The sequence below is a fragment of the Nymphaea colorata genome, chromosome 6, assembly GCF_008831285.2.
Source record: "Nymphaea colorata isolate Beijing-Zhang1983 chromosome 6, ASM883128v2, whole genome shotgun sequence".
Taxonomy (NCBI): Eukaryota; Viridiplantae; Streptophyta; class Magnoliopsida; order Nymphaeales; family Nymphaeaceae; genus Nymphaea; species Nymphaea colorata.
In genome coordinates, this window is record NC_045143.1 from 2703497 (window position 1) to 2730205 (window position 26709).

General features: G+C 38.9%; 3 protein-coding genes across 3 annotated transcripts; 1 reads left to right on the plus strand and 2 right to left on the minus strand.

Moving 5' to 3' along the window:
* The first annotated feature begins 5587 nt into the window (after positions 1–5587).
* LOC116256048 (heat shock 70 kDa protein 14-like) lies at positions 5588–14894 on the plus strand. Its single transcript, XM_031632193.2, has 10 exons — positions 5588–5743; positions 8117–9372; positions 10044–10271; positions 10372–10467; positions 10546–10785; positions 12502–12696; positions 12851–12997; positions 13115–13264; positions 13941–14071; positions 14362–14894. Exons 2-10 carry the CDS (start codon positions 8203–8205, stop codon positions 14555–14557), a joined length of 2553 nt encoding a protein of 850 aa, XP_031488053.1. The 5' UTR covers positions 5588–5743; positions 8117–8202; the 3' UTR covers positions 14558–14894.
* A 537-nt stretch (positions 14895–15431) lies between these two features.
* On the minus strand, positions 15432–16453 carry LOC116256250 (multiprotein-bridging factor 1c). Its single transcript, XM_031632556.2, has one exon. It carries the CDS (start codon positions 16155–16157, stop codon positions 15714–15716), a length of 444 nt encoding a protein of 147 aa, XP_031488416.1. The 5' UTR covers positions 16158–16453; the 3' UTR covers positions 15432–15713.
* Positions 16454–18588: 2135 nt separating this feature from the next.
* Positions 18589–19503, minus strand: LOC116256787 (heavy metal-associated isoprenylated plant protein 42-like). The gene is made up of 3 exons (XM_031633272.1): positions 19462–19503; positions 19274–19352; positions 18589–19077 (listed from the first exon to the last, which is right to left on the minus strand). Exons 1-3 carry the CDS (start codon positions 19462–19464, stop codon positions 18686–18688), a joined length of 474 nt encoding a protein of 157 aa, XP_031489132.1. The 5' UTR covers positions 19465–19503; the 3' UTR covers positions 18589–18685.
* Positions 19504–26709: the final 7206 nt, after the last annotated feature.

The following is a 26709-nucleotide window of genomic DNA, read 5'->3' on the forward strand; positions in this document are numbered from 1 at the left end:
GGGCTAGGTTTTTCTCGGCCCAAGCCCGGGCCCGATCGGGCCGGGCCGGCCGGCCCGACACCCAGGCCTAGAAAAAATTAAAAAAAAAGCTGTTTTATGGAGATTTTCTGCACGGTGGGTGTTGTCTTTCCTTCCAGATTGACGAAGTCCACTTCCCCCAGTCGACCTCTTTTGTACGTGAACGTAGTCTCTCATGAGTGAAACTAAAGACATGCCATATGAAGTACCCCAAGTTTGCTACTTTGAGTTATGCTTCTCGGGGCTAATTTACTTTAAATTCAGATTCAGACACAAATAAAGCAACAGTCTAATGCAATATTCAAAATCCAATTTCTAAATCTAAACGAGACCAAATTTCATTATATCATCCTAACTAGGGAAAAAGCTTAGAAGAATGACAAAGATGAGAACGGTGGTGGAGAGCAGCTTTATATAAGACTTCTCATTTTTCATAGAACTTGTCTAAATTCACTATTGAAAAATGAATTGGTCCGCAGCCCCTAAAATCATGTATTGTGAACTAAAAAAGACCGATGTTTAGCTAGGTCCATCCACACATGGTGTCTACACCACAGACCTAAGTCGGTGCCCCGCAAGTATTCAACGAGAAATTGGTTAGTGCCCCTCAACCAAAAAGTTGTGGCTTCGCCACTGTGACACAGCCACTACTTTTGACATCATCTTTGCTGCTGAATTAATCTTTCGCTTTATTTGTTTTTCATCTTGCATTTTTGAAAAATTATATCATACTAGTTAACATGAAAAGACTGCCCGGTTTAAGCATCTTTTAGGCTTGAAGATACCGAAAGATGTTTATAGAAAACAAGTAGATTCTAAATAAAATAATGTGGAACCACTTTATTGACATATATTCCAATTTAACTTCAAAAGCAAGTTTTTGCTTCCATGGATATTGAATCAGAAAGGCTTGTTCACATGCTCTTTGAAAGTATGGTTCCTCCACACACTTATTATTTTGACAATAAACCTGAGGAGCTTAACTTGAACTTGGAAATGAGGAAACCAACAATCAATATGAGTTCAGTTCGCACATATTCTCTGATACTCCATTTGCTGCTTCTCACCACAATCGCCGACCGTTGGCACAGACCGACTTTCTAAAGAACTTGTAGGTCCAACTTTTTGCCCCTTTCAATTTAAGCCATGCATTCAGAGTGAAGCATGCATTGCCCGTCAGATTGGAAGAGGGAGAAATTTCATCTTATAAATTTTTACAGAAAAGTTTATCATGGTAAATTTACCACATTAAATTCTTCCATGACATCAAACGGGCCCTTAAGGAATAGTTTTTTAAAAAAACTCTACCTTGAGGGACTATGTTTTGCCATCGCATATTTGGATTAGAGTTTTCTCTTGCGTTGGATCTTATAGCTAAGTCTGAGTTTGAATGTAAAGCATGGAAAATTGATTGGATCGGAATGAACGTGATTAAGATCGGATGATATAGAGTTGGATCTTTTGTCATCTTCGGACCAACCCATAGGAGCATGGTCTGGAGACGGAAGAGTCGGTTCTAAATAGGAAACAGTGTCGTGAAAATTTGATCGTTCGAAATTTCGATCCAAATCAATTTTACTCCACACAGTGTTTGATCTTCTTTTAATTGCTTGACAAGGATGAGTTACACTACTACACATAAATTATTTTTCTGTACAATTATGCCAAGACAAAAATAATTGAAAAAAGAAAATGAGCAATGTGCCTAGCGATGAATTTGATCTGTTTGGCCTTTCGTATAGACAGAATCAAACTTGGTCGCAACACAATATATGCATTATCACAAATCGACAGTCGACACCATGCGTGCATTCTATTCTTATGCACCATACAAATGAAAATACCTTTTTTCTTTTCAAAATTATATAAATACTACTTTATACGTTTATGTTCTATATATACATATATATATATAGATATATATACCTTTTTTCTTTTCAAAATTATATAAATACTACTTTATACGTTTATGTTCTATATATATATATATATATATATATATATATATATATATATATATATATATATATATAGACAGAAACACGCATTCAACTTCAAAAAAAAATAGCAACAATTAAAAAAGAGAGCAGCAATGTGGTTTCCATTTCTTTCATTTACACCCGAATTAGGGACGACAGAGCTAGTAGTAGGAACTGTTTTTTGCATTCAGATGGCCCAAATATGCTAACAAGCAGCTGCCGAAGAAAATTTTGTGCTACGACTGGATTTACCAACATAGTCTTCATAGATAAAGTTTAGTGAAATAGTGCTTTTACCAACAAAAAATATATAACTTAGGCAATTTTATAAAATGCTATAGTGATGTTATATATGACAAGAATTGTTTATGTTTACGGTAAGAAGACCTATCTCGTAACCCAAATGTCTGAGTACTACATGTTACCTTCATATATAACAGAAAAAATACGTTAAACTCTAAACAACAATTGTTTAAAGTATAAAGTTTTTTACTCTTCCAATAGATACAACATGCTAGTTGCCAACAAAAACGTAACTTTGAAGAAAATTCAGAAATATATAGGGGCCATCTGGATTATTGCTAAAAGTTGACCCTTAAAAGGAAGCCTCATTTGTCAAAGCTATTTGGACCCAATGACAACTGTGTGCAAGTTCAGTATTGAAAGAAGTTTATCAATATCATAAAAAGTGATTGATTTGAATGATTGGAATGTCAATGAATGGATTCAAATTAGATATATTACCCTTTTTTTATATTCACATATTTTGATTCAAATCCATATTTTAATAGAAACAAAGAAAAGTCATATTTGAATCTGAATCCAAAATCTGATTTCACCTGAATTCAATATTTACATGTACATTTGGATCTGAATCCAAATTTTAAATCTAATCTGGTCGATTGTGGGTCAAAATGTATGAGCAATGGATATAAGACATCTATTGAAAATTAAATCCGATACGATTCTGACTGGATATTCATATATATTTGAATATAAATCTGATGACATTTCATTTCTTAAATTTGAATCCCATCTGATTTCTTAGCCCAATATTAAACTTTTTTCTATGAATGACTATTTTGGAACGGTTGGTTGAGTAATTTATGTATATCGATATATTGGCCTGCTGATTTTACTTCGTTTTCTTCTCCATGGTCAATAACTCGGACACCCCCATGACCCGAATGGGTCTATAATGGATCGGACCCGCCAAACTGAGAACCGAACTCGGATCTTACAGTGTTATAAACTCGGAGATCTGAATAGTAACCCGGATCAAACTGCAATCGTGAGTGAAATTTAGTAGGGTTGTCTCATCGTGTTTTGATACGGGCCGAAGATGGATCGTAACCGATCCGTTTGCTAACCTTGGCAGAAGTTTCGAGATGGACTGGAGGTGTGGAGAGAAGCCGCCCCGGATCTGGTTGGGCCCATGGCGTAGACCTTTCCACGTCCTACAATTGAAGATTCAATATTAGATAAAATGCGAAACCAGAACCCACACCAACCCTGTTCCACTTGAAGACCACACAAAATGCCCACATTTCAGACTTATATTGCATGTTTATCCTTTCCCTTCTCCTTGAACGGCCAATCGAATCCCACAGAAAGCGCGCCTACACACACACACACGAAGTTATGTATCCAAAATCCAAATATGTCTGCTTCTCACGTTTTCGAAGTCTCTTTTCATACATCTATCTACATAGATGTAAATTGCATGGTCATATACATAAGTATAAAGAATCTTGTAAGTTTGATTCCAAGATCTAATTTCATCAACTGACAAAGGCCAAAATTGCTAATATTTTAAAAGCCTTTGAAATTTAAATGATCCGGTTTGGTCTTTTTGAGTGATGCAAATTTTAAAGATTGACATTTATTTATGCTGTTGATTTTATATATAAAAAAAACAAACATAGAAACGCTTAAAAGTAGAATGCACTAACATACAACATAAATTGAGGGATAAAATAGAATGTTATATGTTATATGACTTAAAGAAAAAAAAAAATCGCTACAAAAAACCACACTTGTTGCCCGTCCAAGGAGTATGGGTGGGCCAAGGCCCTCCCCAGGCTGTTTGATATAACTTATGGTTGACGTCTTACTTTGACACACTCAGACGACTGCCTTTCCAGCCATGACAACGATTTGTTAGGGTTTAATACATATATAATATTAACGACATGCTTTTTAGCATAGTAGCTTCCATATTAGGGTTTTAAACAAGGCAATTTTTTTGACGTGTGATCATGTGGCCCTAAGCAGCTGCTCCCACATTAACTTATTTATTTATTTGGGAAAGATCAGCGAAAGTAGTATGTATGTTTTATTCCAAAACAATGTTTAAATAAATGAAACGACATATAAATGTCTATATTTTTAATAAACATAAGATACTAAAAGATCGGACATCCAACATAAGTGGTTCGAAAAAATTAGATATGGAAAAAAAATTAATACCCAATTTAAAAGTAGAAAATGGTTCAGATTTAAAAATGACATCCAATTAAATTTTTATTATGGTTGGATTTAGTTTTAAACAAATATGTTACTTCCAACGGCCCTTACATTTTGAAAAATAGATCAGATTTGACCGAAAACTTAGATTTGAATTCAAATGTGAATGTAAAAATCAGATACGGATCAGATTCATATTATGAAATTGGGTTTTCGATTGGTATGACTTTTCTTCGTTTGTCTTTGAATCCGAAGTCGAACTTGAACTTGTGAATATCCGAAATAAAGTTGATTAAATAAAGTTTTTACGGGTCGTTTAGCAATGGGAACTGTCGTATGAATCTATTCTCAATCTTTGAGACAGATACATAGATTGCTACGGTTTCCATTGCCAAACAACATCTTACAGTTGTGCTCTTGAGTCACCTAATTTATTAAATTGCATGCTGTAATCAGCAAAAAGATCAATACTACAAATAAATGTGGTTGTTTTTTGTAGCCGAGCCGAGACATGTCAATGCACATCAATGTAAGTATCTTTCTAGTAACTTGGCATTCGAGGTGTTCTTTACTTTGTTAATGGATTCTACAAGTTATTCAACTGAATTTTAGAACAGTTTAGAAACTGTTCGGCAATAGTAATAAGATGTTGATGTTTTATGCATCTGTTTAAACAAATTGAAGCAGATTTATGAAACAATTTTTAAAATGTTTGGTAAATCTGCCCCAAATAAATTGTGCATCCTGTTACTGTTTCCAAACAGTTCCTCTTTTACTTAGATTAAAATTACGATATGCTCCCAGGCAAATCCCAACACTATTTCTTCCGGATCAAATCCAAAGGTCACTACTGTAAATGGTAGTGGCGATGGGTTCCAGATCCAAATCCAAATATTAGGTCTGAATCCAAATATGATGATGGTACCGGACTCGATAATGTCAGGTCTGGTCGGCGGCATGGACGTTGAAGTAATTTTTGTACAACAGAAGACTATTATTGTCATTTCAGAGGAGGTACCGGAAAGTATCATGCCAACACGAAGGCTGCGAAGAAGACTTTTCTAGATCTCTCTTCATTTTTCCATCGCTCCCGCAACTTCCGGATATTTTGATTTCCTGGTTTTTTCTCTTTCCGGTCTTTCCTTTTTAAGGCGTTTTCTCTCTCCAGAATAGAGGGTTCTAGAAGCCAGCTTCCCCTTCATTTCATCAACCCCCCGCCCCCCTCCCCCTCTCGCTTTCTCTCTCTCGAGGATTCGCCAGCGACGGACTCTGCCGCGAAGGTAATGGAACCCTAATTTCCTTCTCCATGGTGCGGGAAGCCCTAGTTCTAACGCTTGTCCTCGATTCCGTTGTTTTCCGATCTCCTGTTATGTTTTTTGGCGAATCTCTGATTGTCCGGCTACATTTTCTCCGGGAAACCGCAAACGTTTGGGGGATTTTTTTCTGCTTGTGAGATTATTATTTGTTTCCGGACTGGCTTTCCTTCATGTCCTTATGTTGGTTCCTTACTGACGCGGAGGCGGCACTTTCGGATTTGAGTGTTCCGGATCTATCATTTGAGAACTTTCGGTCCGTCGGAGGTGTCGTGAGGATGGGAGACCCTGGAGTCCTTAGTTTGGAAGTGTGATTTTTCGATCTGTTTCTGATGTCCTAATCTGGGCCTTGTAATTCAAAGATCCATTCACTCATGTTCTTTTTGTGAATCTCTCTTTTATTGGGTTCTGATGATTAGCTGAGATTGCGTCCTGGGCAACTTCATTTTTCTGCGATTGTGAGTGTGGACATTTTTTGTTGATTCCACCCGAGTGTGGAAGTTTTGGGCTTTTGATGCCCCTCTTTTCATGCATTTATCTGATCATCAGTCCCCTTTCCTCTCCTGGTTCCCGGACATTGTTCGTTTCACTCGTAAAATATTATTTTTGTACGTCAGATTTGTCTATTTTTAACCCTATTTGAGACGTGATCATTTAGCTACTTCCTCGTTCGGGATATTTTCCCGCTTGTCTAAACCTTTAGAGTTTAACGTCGCATTTGAAGAGGCCTCCTATTGGCTCTTCTCTTCATTCTGGCACATCTATTTCTGGACTTATTGTTCGTGGTCCTCTTGTAGGTGTGGTTTATCTTTTTAGTTCTTCTAGATGTAATTTTCCATTTAGACTAATGGAAACGTTATCTTCGGCAAAATGTGTAAAATTTGAAATTCATTTGCACTTCATTGTTTTGCGTCATATATTTTTTAGATTTCAGGCACTTCTAATCAATAATCTAGATTCCTCATGTTAAGTTTTTCCATTTCACGCATGTCGGGTGTTACTCTTTGCTATTTGGATTTTGGCACCAGTTTGAAACTTGGAATTTATCATACGTACCTTTTATGTTGAATTTGGAGTGAAGCTACTTAAGGTTATATATGGTTTATTTGAAATGCTGTTTTGGTGCTCAATATTGAAAATCTCTTCTGCTAGTTCTGTTGTGCTATGGATACCTTTGGATAACTGAATCTTGTCTCAATTACGGTATATCTGTATTTTCATTTCTATATGTAGAAAAATAATATCGCTTTCGCAAGAGCAATTATGCATGTGGGGAATGCTACCATTCTCAATCAAAAACTGTCAAGATCAACTTAGAGAAACCTTGTTTTCTTAGTATTAAACATTACTCTACATCCCATTTCTTTCACCATGTGTAGTTATTCTTTCACACGAATGGAGGTTGGAAATAATAATTGCCTCCTATACTAGGGAACAGATCCAGGTCTGGCCCATTATTGGTGAGCCAGGAACTCAAGCTGATATATCAGTTTGGTTTCATTAGATTTATGCTTGCCTCATGAGTGGCTTGAGCGAGGCAGTGATATGCAGGATTAACATTATTGATTGCACGTGAAATGCCTGTTGTTTGAAGTGCAGTATTCACGTAGCAGAAGGCCAATTAAAAAAAAAAAAAACTTTATGTGGGCATTTTCACCCACAGCAATTTTCTTATCATTTGAAAAATTATTGGCTTGGGGCTTTTACATCTGCTTCATTTTTTTTCCCTTTGATCTCTTTCAAACATATATGACTAGATAGTTTCATCCCATATAGGAATTTCAAATTATGATGATTCTACAAATTGGTCTTTTTTTTTGTTATTTTTTGTCTTACCTTTTTGTTTCGATGTGGAATGCTCCTTAGTTTGCTTCTCCATGCAATTTATTTGCTCGGAAAGGGATTGTTGTGTTTGTGTCAAATTGAGCAGCTTGGTCATCTGAGCAAGATTATCTTCTGTTGAATTGCCCACCACTGTCAAGCGTGACTGTTTCTCTCCTTCTCTTTTCATGTGAATGTGGTGACACTTGGGTTCTGTTCCAAACATTGGGAAATCATGTTTTATGGCTTTTTTTTCTTCTTCCTCATTCTTTGCTGGATGTTCATCACATCTTCTAAGATTTTGGTATTAGTAATTTAGTTGAACAAATAAATGTAGAAAAATATACTGAATTCATTGATTGATTATAATTGTAATTGTCAATTTATCTATAACTCGAACTCGAAACAAGAACTGATTAGTCTCCTGCATTTGACCGTTCTCCGAACAAACAAATAGAGCTATTAATCTGTTACCCTTTTCCTATCTAATTTTTTTTCTTTGCTGCTTTGTTTTTGCAGACACTATAGTTCTGGAAATTGGAAACTCCTTGATCAAATATATAACGGCCTTCTCTTTATCCTGCTGTGTTTGATTTGTGGTAAAAATGAGTGTTGTTGGTTTTGACCTTGGAAATGAGAGTTGTATTGTTGCTGTGGCACGGCAGCGTGGGATTGATGTTGTACTCAATGATGAATCTAAAAGAGAGACGCCTGCTGTCATCTCATTTGGTGAGAAGCAGAGGTTCATTGGTACAGCAGGAGCTGCTTCTTCAACGATGAACCCCAAAAACTCTGTTAGCCAGATCAAGCGTCTTATAGGTCGGAAGTTTTCTGACCCTGAACTCCAGCGTGACATGAAGGCTTTCCCTTTCAATATGACAGAAGGTCCTGATGGTTTCCCACTTGTACATGTACGCTACCTTGGAGAAAATAAGACTTTTACACCTATCCAACTTCTTGCAATGGTCCTTTCAAACCTTAAGGGAATTGCACAGAATAATCTCAATGCAGCTGTTGTTGATTGTTGCATCGGGATTCCAGTCTATTTTACTGACTTGCAGCGTAGAGCAGTTCTTGATGCTGCTACAGTTGCTGGCCTGCACCCTCTGCGGCTTATCCATGAAACAACTGCGACAGCCTTAGCATATGGAATTTACAAGACAGATTTGCCTGAATCTGACCAAGTGAATGTTGCATTTGTTGATATTGGGCATGCAAGCATGCAGGTCTGTATTGCTGGATTTAAAAAGGGCCAGCTAAAAATTCTTGCCCATTCTTTTGATCGGTCACTAGGTGGACGTGATTTTGATGAAGTTTTGTTTCAACATTTTGCATCAAAATTTAAAGATGAGTATAAGATTGATGTCTTCTCAAATGTACGAGCTTGTATGCGGCTCCGGATAGCATGCGAGAAGCTGAAAAAAATGTTAAGTGCCAATGCAGAGGCACCATTGGGCATAGAATGCTTGATGGATGAGAAGGATGTCAGGGGATTCATGAAGAGGGATGAGTTTGAGCAGATAAGCATTCCAATTCTTGAGAGGGTGAAGGGTCCCTTAGAGAGAGCTGTACATGATGCTGGGCTCACAGTTGAAAACATTCATTCTGTTGAAGTTGTTGGTTCAGGTTCACGAGTACCTGCTATTATCCGAATTCTGACCGAGTTTTTTGGGAAGGAGCCTCGGAGGACAATGAATGCTAGTGAGTGTGTTGCGCGTGGGTGTGCTCTTCAATGTGCCATGCTCAGCCCTACTTTTAAAGTGAGAGAGTTTCAGGTAACTCCCTCTCTTGCTCTTTATATACATATAATTGCGTGCATGCAATTTTCTGTAGATATAATCTGGTTCCTTTTCTAGTATTTCTTATCATTCTTTTTAAGTTCAATCCTTCAGATATGATCTACAGATCACCTTAGTGGAGATCAACTTGTGAATTTGCCTGAATCAATACATGAGATTCTTTTGATCATCTGAAAATTAATTGCTGAAAATGCAGCTTAATTGAATTTAGGGTGCTGGACATCTTCACTGTATTGTGTCAGAACAGCTTTGCCAGTACAATACTTATTAGGCATTGCACAGTCCAAGCACTAAAGGGATACTTATTACATCCATATAATGTTTGTTCTGATGTTAATATTGTACTGTGTAAAAATACACTGGTTATATTGATATTGTTGAGGAATGGCTTTCAGTTTTTGTTGATGTGGTTAAAGGAAAGCTTTCAAAACGTTTGTTTGTGCGATTTTTTCTGTCTTTCTTGCATGGCATTGTTCTCAAGATTTACCAAAGTATGACGCGTTCAATTTATGGCAGTCGTGCATCTTTCAGTTTCAGATGACTGTACAAAATGGATTGGATAAAGTTTTGTACCCTGTGAAAAAATGGCAGGAGTTTTGTGATACGCAATGAATCTTCTCAACTTTACATGTTCCTCTGCTCTGCAGGTGAATGAGAGCTTCCCATTTTCCATTGCTTTGTCTTGGAAAGGTGCTGCACCTGATTCGGAAAATGGTGCCATCGAGCAACAGCAATCAACAGTTGTCTTCCCGAAGGGAAATCCTATTCCCAGCGTGAAGGCATTGACGTTTTATAGGCATAGCACATTTGATGTAGATGTTGTTTATGCTGATGTTAGTGAGGTTCAGTCACCAGCAAAGATCAGCACTTACACGGTTTGATATTTTTACTCTTTCATCGTCGTAGGTTTTTCGTTTTTTATGGTGTCTCAGCATGATTCTCATGATGTCTTTACCTTTTTCTTTTAATGCTTAGATTGGTCCTTTCCAATCTGCCAAAGGAGAACGTGCCAAGTTAAAACTGAAAGTTCGTCTGAATTTGCATGGGATAGCATCTGTTGAGTCAGCAACTGTAAGTTTTTTTCTGTCATTTGGCATGCTATTACAGGCTTAGCTTTCAAATGTTGTAACATGAACATGACTGTTACAGATGTTGGAAGAAGAAGAAGTGGAGGTGCCTGTGTCACCTGTGAAAGAACCTCCTAAGGAAATGAAAGAACCTTCTAAGATGGAGATGGATGAAACTCCGAGCGATGCTGCCCCTGCTGCTGGTGGTGATAGTGATGTGAGTATGCAGGATGCAAAAGCCTGCAGTGATGCTTCTGCTGCAGATGTTGATAATGGTGCACCAGAGACTGAAAAACCTGTGCAGATGGAAACAGATGCGAAGGTTTGAAAACTTGGAAACTTGTCGTGCTCTTCAAGCTATGTTTTCTGCTTTTCATTTTGTCCTTTTGGAAAAAGCATCGTGACTTCCATGTGGTTTGGCAAATCAATCCTTTTCTCCTTGTATCTTTGCATATTTAATTTTGTAGTTACTTGGCTGTTGTGTCCTCTTTCTTTGTGAGAAAACATTTTCACACATATTCTGTTTTTGATCCAGTGAAACTGAGCAGTTTGCCTAAAAAAGCTAGCAAGCCGTATCCCTTTTCTGGGGTGCTTTGATTACCTGCTGCTTCATGCTTCTTTGAATTGAGTCACTTTTCATGCTTATATGAAGTTGTATATGTCCAGTAATAGCTTTCTTTGCCTGCCTATACATTCGCTTATCTCTCCATGGTCTTCCAGCTGTTTGACTGCTCTAGATGCCTGGTTATGGAGTCAGATACAAAGCTGGCAAGTTAATTGTGGAAGCTTGACAAAGTTGGTGGTCTTGCTTCTAAACATCATTGCCAAATTTGTTATATTAGTCCCATCATTTGCATTTTTAACTTGATCATCTTTGTTGTGCTTATCTCTCTCCTATAACTTACCTGAGAATATTCATTAATTGATAGTTGATGCTTGTAAATTCAATCTTAGATGTGTGTCCTTGGTCTTCCATAAAGCTTGGTTATCGTCTGCCATCTTAATCTTGGCATTCAATGTGATGTTGTACAGCTGTACAGCTGCCTTATCTCACCTTTGGCTTCCAGCGGATAAATTGCTGAAGATGCCTAGTCATGGAGGCAAACATAAAACTGGCTGTCAAACGTGGAAGCATGATGTTGTTTTGGTGGTCTTGCTTCTAAAGATCTCTGCTACATGCTGGTGTTATATGTTTTTTGCTATTTGTCATATTATTTGCATTTTCAACTTGGTACTCTTTGTCTGGTGCCTTCCACGCTGATACCTCTCCTGTAACTAAGTTAGCTGAGATTCACCACTGGTTTGTAGTTGATACATGTAAATTCCATCTTAAATGTAAGTCATTAGTTTTCCATAAAGCGTGCTTATCATCCTGCCATCTTAATCTTGGCACTCAGTGTGCTTCTGTCCAACTGCCTTATCTCACCTTTGGCTTCCAGCGGATAAATCGCTGCAGATGTCTAGTCATGGAGGCAAACATAAAACTGGCAGTAAAACGTGGAAGCACATGACATTAGTTTGGCTGACTTGCTTCTAAAGATTGCTGCAAAATTTTCTTGTGAAGTAATTAGGTTCTGAGATTCACCACTGGTTGGTTGTTGATACATGTAAATTCCATCTTAAATGTCAGTCATTAGCTTTCCATAAAGCTTGCTTTCTTATCATCCTGCCATCTTAATCTTGGCATTCAGTGTGCTTCTGTGCAACTGCCTTATCTCACCTTTGGCTTCCAGCGGATAAATCGCTGCAGATGTCTAGTCATGGAGGCAAACATAAATCTGACAGTAAAACGTGGAAGCATGACATTATTTTGGTAGTCTTGCTTCCAAAGATTGCTGCTAAATTTTCTTGTGATGTGCATTGTTGATTTCATTTTTTTGGCATCAGTTATGGTGGCTAGATTCATTCATCTGTGGAAATACATATATTGTAAATTCGTAATTGTCTGCTGTTTAAGAGCATTCCACTATTTAAGAGCATGTGCTTGATGTGATGATTTATCTGTGTGATATCATTGACAAATGATTTTTCTGGGCAGGTTGAAACAGTTAAAAAGAAAGTTAAGAAGACTAATGTCCCTGTGTCGGAGGTGGTTTACGGTGCATTGGCAGCAGTAGATGTGCAGAAGGCTGTGGAAAAGGAATTTGAAATGGCTCTGCAAGATAGGGTAATGGAGGAGACTAAAGAGAAGAAGAATGCAGTGGAGGCATATGTGTATGATATGAGAAATAAGGTATGGAATTGCCTTTTCTTGATCTTGGGATGCTATTAATTCTCATCAGACATGTATACGGTGCAGATAACTTTATTGTTGTCATCTACCTTTGGTCATTCTATATTGTGGTGTGGGTTGGTTTTTGTTACTAATTAGAGATTTCTTCTGGCAGCTTCATGATAAGTATCAAGAATTTGTAACTGATTCGGAAAGGGAAGAATTCTCTGTGAAGCTTCAGGAGGTGGAAGATTGGTTGTACGAGGATGGAGAGGATGAAACAAAAGGTGTTTATATTGCTAAACTGGAGGAACTGAAAAAGGTACATTTTAGCTTTTAGACTTGGGTCCTATGATCCATGGCAACTGCCCTGGGTTTCTTATGTTTTAGAGGTTAGCCTTCATTGTCGGGTTGGTAGTAAAACCGAGATTGGTTGCAGCAAGGTGACCCCATCGAGGAACGTCATAAGGAGAGTATGGAGCGAGGGCCTATTATTGACCAGCTTGTTTATTGCGTCAATAGCTACCGTGAAGCTGCACTTTCAAAAGATCCCAAGTTCGACCATATAGACATCAATGATAAGCAGAAGGTATTTGCATTTTTGTTATTGTTGCTTTTGTATGAGATGATCTATTGAGTCTATGGTGGTCTTTCCTTGTGTCAAAGTTTTTCTACTACTTCAATTAAAATGATCCTTTGACTATTTAAATTTCTTCACATAGACATCAACAACGATTAGGAGAGAAGGTGCTTTGCTTTTTGTTGTTACTGTATAAGTATGATATGATTTTCCGAGTCTTGGCTGGTTTTGTTTACTTTGTTTGAAGGACTAAAGTGGTCCTTCTAATTCTTATGGACCTAAATGCTTGTCGGAAGAACCTGATTAAGATGGCAACTTGGCTGTGGTGTCCCTGGTGCTCGGGACAGTTGGAGTTGGATTCAAGTAGGATCTTTCAAAAATTCGTTTCACATCGGGTGTGGATGGATTTATTTTGAAGATACACATGCATTGCAAGAATGCTTGCTACTGGGGAAAGGGGATTTGTAACATTTTTCTTTGTTATATTACTTTTTGGCCCGTTACATCGTTCACTGCAAATTGTCCATTAAGGGCTCAAAATATTTTTCTGCTTGTTTCATAAGTGATGAGATAAAAGCCTAGGGTTTGCTTGGAACTTGCTTCAGTGTCGGTCTTGTTCTAAGGGTTGCTGATAAGCTTTTGTTATGCTGTCTATTTGACGCTTACGTGATGGATATTGTTATAGGTTATCACCGAATGCAGTGAGGCAGAAACGTGGTTGAAAGGGAAAAAAGAGCAGCAGGATGCTTTACCAAAGTATGCCCCTCCTGTACTTTTGTCTGCTGATGTAAAAAGAAAGGCTGAGACGTTGGACAGGTAAGCTGTTAGATGCCCTTGCGTTGTTTCGACATACTTTTGTTTGGTTACGCTTTTAATTTCTCAAAGCTTCGACTTTAAATGCTTGTTAATCAAGTTGTTTGAAACCCATGTTGAGTGTTGCACTGTGAAACACAACCATAGATACATGGGTTGTTATATTCCTTCCAGAGAACAAGAAATTTTCCATTTTGTGGCTGTATAAACACTAGATGCTCATTAGTTTGGATACTGTTGGTGTTCTTCGGGTAATTTGTTTCTAACCGTTTCCATCTCCATTGCTGCAATAGATTCTGTAGGCCGATTATGACGAAGCCTAAGCCAGCACCTCCTAAGCCTCATACTCCTGAGACTCCGCCACCACCACCGCAACCTGAACAGCCGCAGCAGCAGCCTACTGCGTCTTCTGAGACCCAACGGCCAGAGGGAGAAGGGCAGGCGCCACCAGAGCCCATGGAGACAGACAAGGCGGACAACCCTCAGTAATTTGGTCTTCTTTCGGGGGTTCGGATGGAGGAGTGTGTCTACGTGATATGAAATGTCTCCGGCTGTTTGTTTCATCGTGACAACTCTTTAGCTCTTCTCTTTCTTGTTCTGTAATTTTCTTGCTTTCAATATGTCAAATTAGGGCTTGTGTCCTGTCTGTCCCACTCCTTTTTAGTGGTTTCCTTACTGTTGAAGGCTATAAGTTCCAGTTTTGAAGATTAAAAGAGGAAGTACGGAAAAAGTATATATCACAAGAAAACGATTAGGTGGCATCTCCCGTGTTTGGTGCCCCCTCCTGTTCTTATTTGAATGATTTTGGTGAAAGATTTTTGTAGAATGTTTCTGCTTCTTCCTTTGCCTCCTGTTGCGCAGTTCACGTGCGACATTGTGTAGTAAGTGGTGGTTGTATTCTTACATCTTGTCGCCTGGTCCCAAACCATCAAACGTTACCAGGTTGTGGTTAACCCAGATGACCCTGGACGTTGGATTACGAGCTGTTCAGTTCGTTAGACTCGCTTGGCACCTCTATTATCAAAATGGTTCTAACAAGGCATTTGAGAGAGCAATTGTAAGGAGTTCACAACTCAAAACAGTCTTGATGGCCAAGGCAACTTTCGAGGAGGGTCGTCCTTTGACCCAACAAGTTCCCGTTTGCATCTCTTTGACACTCATCGTTTGCCTACTTGCGCCCCAAGAGAATGAAAGCCAGAGCATCAGGTTGCTTGAACCTTCGGCAAAGAAAAGGCAAAGGCGAGGGTCCCAAGAATTCCGTGAATTTCTCGTTCAGTAAGGCCGGATAAAACTCATTCGACGGACCGAGGGGATGAGAACCCAGAAGATGCACCAGAGAAAGAAAAAGAGGGAACCCACAACATGTCCATGCACCCTTTAGTGGATCTTATTATCCGTCAAAGATACAAAGTGTGAGACTACAACAACCTACTAGAGCAAAGCCATCTTGTTAAGTTAAGTCATCACTTTTCATAAGCACGCTAATATAGCCCATAAAACTCATAAACCCCTACAGCAAATTTACATAACCATCAGTAACGATAAGATGGAAGGGGCTCCACTCTTTATCAATTTTAGAGACCACAATCTAGGACCAACAAGAATGAACTTTCTTAAATCGCCGCCATAGCCCACAGGATCGAACTCACTTGTGCTTGCCGCGGAGCTTGACGCCGAGGACTCTCTCCATCTTGGCGAGCACGGCCTGGTTGGGGATGGCCTTGCCGCTCTCGTACTCATTCACCACCTGTGCCCGCTCGTTGATCTGCTTGGCCAGCTCCGCCTGGCTCATCTTCTTCTCCACCCTCGCCTTTTGGATCGCCAGCCGTAAGTCCGCCGGCACCCTCTCGAACGCCGCGGGCTCTTCCGCCTCGTCGAGCTTCCGGGCGTTCACGACCGGCTGCGCGGAGGCCGAACCCTTCTTGTTCGAGCCGCCATCGAACTTCTTCACCGCCTGGACCTGTGCGCCGGCCCGCAGGGCCGCGTTCACCGCCTTCGGGTCGCGCAGGTCGCCGGATTTTGGCTTCGTCTTGTGCAGCACCACCGGCTCCCAGTCCTGGGAGATGTTACCGGCGTACCTGCTCGGCATCGTCACAGACTACAGACGCAAATTCGCTCCGAGCCAAAAATAGAAAAACAGATGGGGAGTTTCTTCAAAATTAAACCAAGAACAAGACAGGAGTCCGGACAGCACGACAAGTAAACGGAAAAAGACGGAACTGAAACGGAAGGCTCTGGGAAGAAAAAGCCGAGAAGAAAGAAAGGTGGTAACTCGGAAATTTCAAGAAAGAAGGCCTGGGGGGTCGCAACTCGCCGGAGGGAAAATTTGATGAGAGAGAGAGAGGGGGGACGAAGAAGAGGAGGTGAGCGCAGGAGTTTTAAAATGAGGCCAAATCGTCCTCAAAAGGGTCAAGGATCTCTAGAACGTTCTCGGTTGCTCTTCATTAAACCAATTTAGGATGTGGTTTTGGAATCCGGGATAAGGGAAATGGGTGGGACGATAATCTGACGGCGCGTCGGATTCGGGTTGCAAAACGAATCCGATTATCGGATCCCCTGTTAATAATTCAATGGCGGTTCAGTTTAGATTTGACGACAGTGATGGAGAGAGTTGGGGCCGGGCTGCGCTCCGACCTTGACGTCCATGTTATCGGAAAGGAAAAAAACTGTGGGCCGAAGAGACCGGCGAATCTCCGATTGAGCAGACTGTGATTAAAGTAAAATATTAATAACTAAAAGAATAGTTCTTCTAAATGCCAATCCAATTCAAATAGTAAATATTGTTAGCTCATTAAAAACCTGGAACCCCCAGGATTTTCAGGCCAAAACCTCGTTCCGGTGGCCATTTATTTTGAAGATCTCTTAACATTTCCTTTTTTTCATGCACTTTTTTTACTTCGCAGTCAATAAGAATGGAAGGCTTGTAATTTTGACCCTTGCTATCAAAGGTATTATTTATATGATCGAAGTTATTATTTTTTGCACTTTGTCACGTAAGTTCAATTAATTATCAGTTGAACCTATTTTTTTACAACCACCTCAAAAACCAGGTTTTTGTCATCCAAACAAAAAATTCAGAAATTCAAAACCAAGTTTGGTCTTGTCATCCAAACAACCAAATCAGGTTTTCCAAAACTCATTAAAAAACCAGGTTTCCGTAAAACTTTAGTTTTTTTTTTTAAACCTGTCATCCAAATAACCCCTTGATTTTGATTAAACTTATAGTTACACCAGGCGCCAAAAGAACACACACAAAAAAAAAAAAACACTTGAATGAACCGTGCTACAACATGAACGCCCAAGGATCAGCATAAATATATATAATATGTCTTAGACGGTACAAGAACGACCTTAGCCGTTCAACTTCTCTGATTTACAAAATCTCGTACGTACATCAAGAAATGACTATTCTAATCTCAATTCTTAGATTTTTAAGCCATAAGAACCTCGCGTGGTTTGAATTATTTTAATGGAAAAAAGAGGAACTCCCTCACATCTCGTTTATTTTCTTAATTAGTGTATCTTGTGCTTGCAGCTCAAGTAAAACCGGTGATGATTAGAACGAAGAAGAAGAATGAAAGTGATCAAAACATTGAAGAAGGAGAAAATGAAAACTAATTTTGAAAGGAGAAAATGTGACAAATGAATATAAAAAGGTGGGTGGTGGGCATTGCCTCTGGATGTACTGCTGCCATCACTGATGACGACGACACAACTCAGTATTTTGAACGCAAGAGGAACTGATGAGAGTATGAAAAGTTGAGAGAATAAGAGGAGCATTTCATTTTACTGTCTAACAAACAGGCTTTGCTTTTCTTTTCATGATAGATAAAAAATGTTCAGAGAAAGAGCTGAAAACAGACCATGTACTTTTAAAGAAACAAAAGGTTGAGTAAAAGCATCCGCATTTTGTTGGGCGTTCAAAACCAGCTGACTGAAAACACTTACTCAATAAAAAAGAGAAACAAGAAAATACACAAGTATGAAATTGAAAAAAACAGAAAAACTAGTCACCATTTCGGAAAGATCAAAATACATTAAAAAAGTTAATTTTCACAGCCACGTGGTGGTCATGGAGAAGCCGACGAGCCATCGACTCGTTATAAAATTCATATACAAGTGGGTCCCGTCACGGGTGGATGACATCTTAGTTACTTTTATTTATCAACATGGAGAAACCTGGGGCCAACCATATCTAGCAAAGGAAAATATTACAATTTAAATAATTGAAATCAAATCTGGTCAAACAGTGTTGGGTTAGTTGTTGATGGATTTCATCAATCTACACCTACTTTTCGTTGCCCCGTTACATATCAATCTTCTTTTTTTTAAGTACAAACAGCGCACAGCGGATTTCAAGGCCAAGATTCCAAAAAATATCTTTATCTTGAGCAATTCAATCAGTGGATTTCTCATTTTCCTCTGGCATGACATGATCATATGAGCTTTGAACAACATGAAGCCTTCAAACAAACCAATTAAACACAATTTTAACCGAAAAATTATATTAATATGGTTGGGTTTATGAAAATACAGGCTAAAACTGGGCTAGCACACATGAGAAGCTGTTTGAGGTGGTACGTCCGATCCATCTTCCATTCCCCTGAACTCTGCGTGTCATTTGTAAATCACATCCTTGCGGTAGCTGATCGCTCCACCGAACCCATACGCGGTGAGATTCAGAACGTAGGTCATCGCCTCCGACGCGATTCCGTCCTTCTCTTCCGCAGATGGAATTTCGGGATAGTAATTTATTGCGGCTTCCTTATATATCGGTTCTTCGTCGACGGGGGCCGCCACTGGTGCTACCTTCTTCTTCGTCTTCCTACTGTGCTTATCGCGCATGCTACCATCTTCGTCATTGACGACCCCAGAGTTGTTCGCAGGCTTCGACAATATTCGGGCTGTGTCTTTCACTTCCTGAACTGCACGGAGCAGGGTGGTGGGCTCGACCTTCCCCGTCACCACCACCACGTTTATTTCTGGGTACATCTCAACGGATTCAACTCCTGCAGTGCAGTAACAAATAACAATTTATCAATTTCATTGGGACGGGAGTTTGATACGTGCATGACCGCATCGACCCCCTCCCTCCCTCCCTCTCTCTCTCTCTCACACAGAAGTTGGACATGGCGAGTTCCATTTCTTATATCAATCTGGAATGCAGAAACTCTGTGTAAGAGTGCGCTAGGTTTTGTTAATTACCTCTGATACGTTCTAAGTTTCTTCTCACTTTTTGCTGGCAGGACTTGCAACAGCCGATGTTAGCTTCAATCTCGCACTTCTGCAACAAAACAAAAGCGGATGGCCGACGTGAGAATCGCAGTACCGGCTTATTAAGAAAACCAATACAGAAATCTAATCTATTAAAGAAGGGAAAGAAGGAGGATTACCATGGTTGGAGCAGATGATGATGTAAGGGAGCAGTAGCAGGAGAGAATTATGAGGTGCAGTTGGGATCTCTGAGTGAGTATTAATAAGCTAAAGGAGTGCTCGAGTACGGAGAAGAAGCGGAAGGTGGTGGTCTGTTGAAGAGAAATCGATAGGAACGTTCTTCTAGCTTCTATCTCACACTTCCGCAACAACTTCCGCAACAACAAAATTAAAAATTAAGAGTGTGTTTGGATGCGATCATGCAAAGTTTTGGAGGCAAAACTCTCTTTTGCCTCCGAAACTCTTTCTTTCTTTAGACTGTTTGGGTGGCATGCAAACAAAGTTTTAAGAAAAAAAAAATTATTTTCTGAAAACGCTGTTTTTTACAAGGGACTGAGGTTATTCATCCAGAGCCAATTTTTGGCTTTTCATCTTCACCCAAGCATGAAAAGCATGTTTTTCAAAAATTCATTGAAAAAACGTTTTTATAAAGCCAAGACCCCTGAAAAATCATTTTTTCAATGGGTCCATCAAATGATACCTCAAGCTTTTCATGGATATATATACATATATATAAGTACATAAAATTTTTGTTGAAGAGGTTGACGAGATCCCTTGGCCTCCAAGAATTCGAACTAGAAAGGCAGTGTAGTTTAGTTTATGTTTGGTGAGAAAAAACTGGTAGAAGCAGTGTGGTACTGCTTCTCCTTATCGTACTGAAAAATTGAGGGAACGGATGGCTAATGCATGCATCAGCCAAGATTATTTTACGTAGCGTTTAGTTGATATATTGGTCGGTACTACGTGGCTGTGTCGCCAACGAAGCAGGTGACGAAACACTGTGGTTTTGTTTGACAGGATCCGATGCAAATTTAAGATCTCCTTAAAAACCGAGTTTGATGGCTTTTTTATTTTCTCTCTCCCCGCCGTGACCTCATGGTTGTCGATCCTTCTCTTTTTTCTAATGAACAGTGACAACGGCAATGACGACGGTGATGGTAAGGCCGACGACCATCCGGCTGAAACCCTCAACGGGCAACGAGGGTTTCCCCGGCAATTTTGTTTTAATATTCTTCCCCCTCTCTCTCTCTCTCTTTCTCTTTGACAATGGCAGTACCTCGACGGCCAGAGAACCCCTCGACAGCCCTCTGGCCCTCTTTCTATCTATGGGGCCTTGACAGCCAGCTGAGGGTCTGAAACCCTCGACGGCCATCGTCGCCGTCTTCTCTCTCCGTAGGAGGTAGCAGCTGGTTCTCTCTCAACATGTTTCCCGTGAATTTTTTCTTGCACGGATCTGTGTGATGGATGGGAAGGGGCCAGATCCCAAAACCATAGATTTCTTCTCTCTCAAGAACTGGAAATCCATCATTTTGAGATCCGAAAATTCAACAAAAATGAATTTCTAACAATTTTGTTTTCACTAGACAACGTAGGACCAAAAAAATGTTTTTAAAAAAACCATTGTTGAAAATCAAGTTTAGTATGGTATTAAAGATTGTAAGAGATTTTTAATGAAAGGTCATAGGTTAAATGATTGATTATACAAGTTCCTATCTTTTTTAAGATTAAACTGGAAGTTGCTAAGAGGCTAATTAGGATCCACCAGCCGATGGTTACAATTGACATATTTATTTGCTATTATTTTTTGAAATCCAGCCTTGGGTCTCAAATCGGAGGCTGGCCTATATGATTATGACAAACATGTGATTGATAATGTCAGCATGATAATCTTGGAATATCTGTTTTGAAAAGATAGGTTAATTTCAAGTTGCAATATTGTTCTTGAGAAATAACCTTTCTTGGAGTATATGTGTGTGCCTTTGTACGGGAACATATGCCATGAAATTATGTATGAATAGCTTGAGGCTGCAAGTAAGAAATGCAGTGGTGGGATTATTAAAGACAAATATATGATAAGAGGCAATTAGTGTAAAGGAATTGTAGAAAATACAGGTGGAAGCATGTAGGAAATAGCATGGGACAACCGATGCATTTAATGGAAGGCATGGTGGTTGGGGTACAAAGGGTTCTTCCATTGCAAGAAATTGCGAGGATATCTACCCAGTGGTAGAGCGGAGTATGAAGTACTTATTCTTCCTATTATTATAATAAATTTTCTAAGTTGTGATGAGGAGGCTCATGGGTTTCATCACTATAGCTGACTAATTTATTTGTGAAAGGACGTTTAGCTGCTCTATTTTGTAGAGCCCCTAATCTCTAAAGAGTGAATCCACTAAAAGGGTTCTCGAGAAGAACAACAAAGGAAAAGGATGAAATTAATGATGTGAAAATACATGGGCAAAATGCTCATAACATCACTAAGCATGCTGCCTCTAAGAGCGTAATACAGCTGCTGGTCTGCTTAAATGGTGTTATGTTAACACCTTAGTAGTTTTAGTAGTTTGACTCCTGCAGTTGCTACTTCTCTGTGCTACCTAGAATGGTGATATGCATAGCATTCAAGTTAAGGAGTGTATTGTAAGACCACTCAAATCTCGAAGCAGCTCTGGACTCCACGGGCAGGGCAGCCTCTGATTTGGGTGGTGGGATTCCCTCCCATCCACCCAAACATATCTCTTTGATGAAACTATGCCAACTTAACTTATGGAGTTGCACAAGCCCATAATTTTCATAAAGATTTGGGATTGGATTTTAATACTGCAAAATTAATTATCATGTATGATACCATCAGTGGCAGACTAAAAAAATACTTGAATGAGAGATACATGATACCACTATATAATATTTTTTTTTCTAATAAAAACGTATTTACATATTTTAAAGATCACAAGGATGGATAGAAGTGAAGAGTCAAGGATGAATGTGCAAGGAACTGCATGAATTAAAAATAGCACAACTACGAACCACGGAAGACGAAATACATGGGGGCTGATGTATGACACGTCACATTGAAAAAATGTTATTGTGATGGTTTAAAAATTACATGGAACAGCCACCACATCAAACTTATGCTAGTGATTATTTATGCTTGTGGCTCGAGTCGCCCTTAATCAAAGTATCCTACATTCGATAGTGCAACAAATGCTCAGGCCGAACATTTAATGGGCTCCGCCCGATGAGTACCAAGCATGCAAAACTCTAGAAAACATATAATTGCATGCTGGGAGGACATTTTATATATATATATATATATATATATATATATATATATATATAAAGAAAAGGTGAACGTCGGATAATATAAAGATCTTGATTCAAAAAAATCTGACTCAGATAACTATGTGGAACCAGAATATGGCCCTGTTTCGTCGTTCCCAAGCAACATTACCAAGTTACCATTGGTTTAAGTAACCATATAAAAATAGGTTAGTTAGGCCCTTATATTGGCCCGGCGCATGGCTTCCACTCTTAATTGTTGTTTATACTAGGCAAAAAAGCTTTCATTGTTTGAAAACTTTACTTTCTTAAGAAGGTTGCTGTTCGAATATGCTATAATCACGCATCCTTCACATTTAAGTGACCCCAAGTCTCTCAGATCCTCAGCTGTTAGAATATATTGTTTTGAAAATGACAGTGATTTTGCTATATGAATAGAAGACCGATGTCGTTCCCAGAGTCTTTTTAAGCCAAGGGATGACGACAGGGCTGCTGGTTCGGCCCCTATTTGGCTACTTCCCTGCAAATGCATTACCTCTATTCGACAATGGAATACAATGGACCTCTTTTCTAAAATTAAGATTAAAAAAATCAGTTTACATTTCGTGAAAATATCTCATTCTCTCTTTGTCCCACTATTGCTTGGGAGTTAAGTTACAACCATGGCTTCAGACTACATATCCACGAAGGAACCATGGAAGAAACTAAGGGGTAGGGGTGGGCACCAGGCCAGGCCACCGGCAGGGGCCTGGTAGCAGGCCCAGATCGGCCCGACGGGGCTGGATCCAGTCCGATTACATTTAAAATATATTTTATTATTATTAATAGTATATTTTATTATTAAAAATATTTTTTATATTCAAAAAAGTTTATTTTATATTTTAAAAAATATTTTCATATAACCTGGGTCGGGCTGGTCCATACCAGAGGCCCAACTTTTCGATATCAGGCCGGGCCGGCCCCATGCCCACCCCTAGGGGACAAGGAACTTGATTTAATTAGTGTAATATAAGAGTAGCTTAAGGTACCCTCTTTGAAACATCCATGTTGAAAATATACTCCATAAAGTATTATAGCCTATCTATAGATTAACCCACTGATCGCCCATGCTTTGATTCAGCCCGATGGCATAAGAGTACGTACTGTACAAATGGTATAGTTTTTAGTTTAAAAAAAAAGTTAAAACAAAGGAAGCTTACGACATGCCTTACGACATTCTATAAGTTAAATGTTTTTCGTTTAATTTTTCATTTGAAAACATGCATTAAGACATTCATGCACACATTAAAAGTTTAGACCCACCTCAAATCTGATCTAATGGAACATCCTTGGCATTAGCTTAATACAAACATGCATTAAGACATTCATGCCAGTATTTTCTTTAACCTAAAGTTGAGAAGGAGTATATCTCAAGTTGTTCTAACTTAACCCATGCATTATTAAATCAAATGATAATTAGGTAAAAGATATGAGACTCTCAAGACCCTGCAACAGACGCTTATCAAAAGTGAACTTTTACTTCTCTTGTCTCTAGTGGCTGTCCTTGACATAACTAGACAATCAACCTTCTCTGTATTTGCATTAATACAGAATAATCAGAAACAAGATGCTTTGCTTTTTGAAAATGTCGCATGAACGGAGGTCACATGATGTATAATACTTAAAGGTGGGCACCAGGCTGGGCTGCGGCGGGGGCCCGGTACAGGCTTGGTCTGGGCTCCAAAAACCTGGCCTGGGCCCCGCCTCGGCCTCGGTCCGCTCGACGGGGCCCGACCCGGGCCATTAATATTAAACAAAAAATATTATTAAAAAAAATAATTTATTATTATTATTAAATATATTTTATATTTAAAAAAATTATTTTATAATTAAAAATTATTATTTTTAATTACAAAGGCCCAGCGAGCCAGCCGGACGCCCACCCCTAATAACACGTATGTTGGAACGAGGCTCTCTCTCTTTCTCACGATATCAAGAGAAAACAAAGAAGAAGAAGAAGATAACATAAAGAAGAAGAAAACATACAAGGATTTTTATATGGTTCGGAAACCAAATTTCTCTTACCATTACCACATAGTGTTTTCACAACTCAGATTCGAGAATACAGGATATATCTGCCCCCTTCAAACATGAGAATTAGGGCAGCAAAACGGTAAAATTATAATAATGCCTTTACAGAGGGCGATAACAGGGAACAGTTGCATACTTTAACAAAAACTGAAGAGCACCGACCAGAAGAACTGCATTACTCACTGCCATCAATATCTAACCAAGGATGCACAAACCTGGAGAGGGAGACCCTACCCTTCACAGCTCAGCTACTTGTTTCTGTAGATCATTCCGCAGCGGTAGAAGAAACCAACACCACCGAGCTCAGCTGCCCAAAGATTCAGGCCATAGTTCTTCGACTCCGCTGTGACCTCGCCCCCGCCATCCTATGCTTTTGGGGGTTTATATACTGTGATTACTTTCTCCGGTTCTTCTTCTTTCAGTGGAATTACTGCATGTCCTGATTGCTTCCTCAACCACCGCATGTTTCCCGTTAATTGCATGGATATGTGAGCTGCCTGATCGATCAGAAGGATGTCTGATCCCATGAGGTTTTGTGTGCCTGAATGATTAATTATCAAAATATCCTTCATTCACATTGAAAAAAAAAATGTTTTTTGTACAAGTAAAAATGAAAATAAAAAAATTTAAAAGATTGGAAATGCATGATTCTGAGATCCGAAAATTAAACAAAATGAATTTCTAACAAAATTTTATTTTCACTAGACAACCGTATTTGACAGAGTACATAAAAATGTTTTTAAAAAACAATTGTTGGTGTGACACTTAGTTTAGTTGGGTACTAAATATTGTAAGGGATTTTTGATAAAAGATAGATTGTAACACCATACTTATATTTTCAGAGCTTAACCAAGTATTGAAGATTGTAAGAGTCCTTCTATTATAAAGGACATTGTTCCAATTTTTTTTTTAAGATTAAAATGAAAAGTTGCTAAGAGGCTAATTAAGATCCACTAGCCAATGGTAACACTTGGTATATTTATTTATTATTATTTTTTTGAAATCCAGCCTCGGCTCTCAAATCTCAGGCTATCAAACACGGCCTATATGATTATATATGATTATGACAAGCATGTGATTGATAATGTGGCGCTATGTTCCTCGAAATACAAACGTGATGGTCACGGAATATATGTTTTGAAAAGATACGTTAATTTCAAGTTGCAATATTGTTCTTGACAAATAACCTTTCTTGCAGGATATCTGTGTGCCTTTGTGCGGGAATATATGTCATGAAATTTTATATGAATAGTATGAGGCTGCAAGTAAGAAATGAAAGGAATATGGAACCATGTCAACTTAACTTATGGAGTTGCACAAGCCCATGATTTTCATAAAGATTTGGGATTGGATTTTAATACTGCAAAGTTAATTATCATGTATGATACCATCAGTGGCAGACTAAAAAATACTTGAAAGAGAGATACATGATACCACTATATAATATTTTTTTTCTAATAAAAACGTATTTACATATTTTAAAGATCACAAGGATGGATAGAAATGAAGAGTCAAGGATGAATGTGCAAGGAATTGCAGGAATTAAAAATAGCACAACTATGAATCAAGGAGGACTAAGTCTTGACTGTCTTTCCCCGAACAGTAGTGAACTGTGAGTGTGAAGGAAGGCCTTTCTGTGTGTCATTTTCCTTCTTAATTTGGCAGTCTCTTCTTTTGGCGGATGCCATTTATCAGTGGCAGAAATATACGGGGGGCCATGTGTGGCCCATCTATATATATATATATATATATATATATATGAACTTCGGATAAAATAAAGATCGAGATTCATAAAAATCTGACTGAAATAACTATGTGTACCCATTTTCGTCGTTCCCAAGCAACCTGACCTTTGGTTTAAGTGACCATATAAAAATAGATTAGGTAGTCCTTTATATTGCCCCGGCGCGTGGCTATCACTCTTGCTTGTTCTTATATTTGAGTTGTCCATATTTAACCAGGCAGCCCACCCAACGGTCAGTTGAAGAAGCAGCATCTTGTCATTGCAAGTCATGACAGTCGATTCGGAGTTGTGTTCGGATGAAGCCACCCCGAATGTCCTGGACCCGGTTAGGAGTGGA

Excerpts from the sequence above, each read along its gene's own strand:
- LOC116256048 (XM_031632193.2), top strand. The coding sequence starts at position 8,203 with ATGAGTGTTGTTGGTTTTGACCTTGGAAATGAGAGTTGTATTGTTGCT. Across the intron at positions 10,468-10,545 it reads CATCTGTTGAGTCAGCAACT|ATGTTGGAAGAAGAAGAAGT; the intron begins GTAAGTTTTTTT and ends TGACTGTTACAG. Across the intron at positions 14,072-14,361 it reads AAGGCTGAGACGTTGGACAG|ATTCTGTAGGCCGATTATGA; the intron begins GTAAGCTGTTAG and ends TTGCTGCAATAG.
- LOC116256250 (XM_031632556.2), bottom strand. The coding sequence starts at position 16,157 with ATGCCGAGCAGGTACGCCGGTAACATCTCCCAGGACTGGGAGCCGGTG.
- LOC116256787 (XM_031633272.1), bottom strand. Across the intron at positions 19,078-19,273 it reads AAACTTAGAACGTATCAGAG|GAGTTGAATCCGTTGAGATG; the intron begins GTAATTAACAAA and ends ACTGCACTGCAG.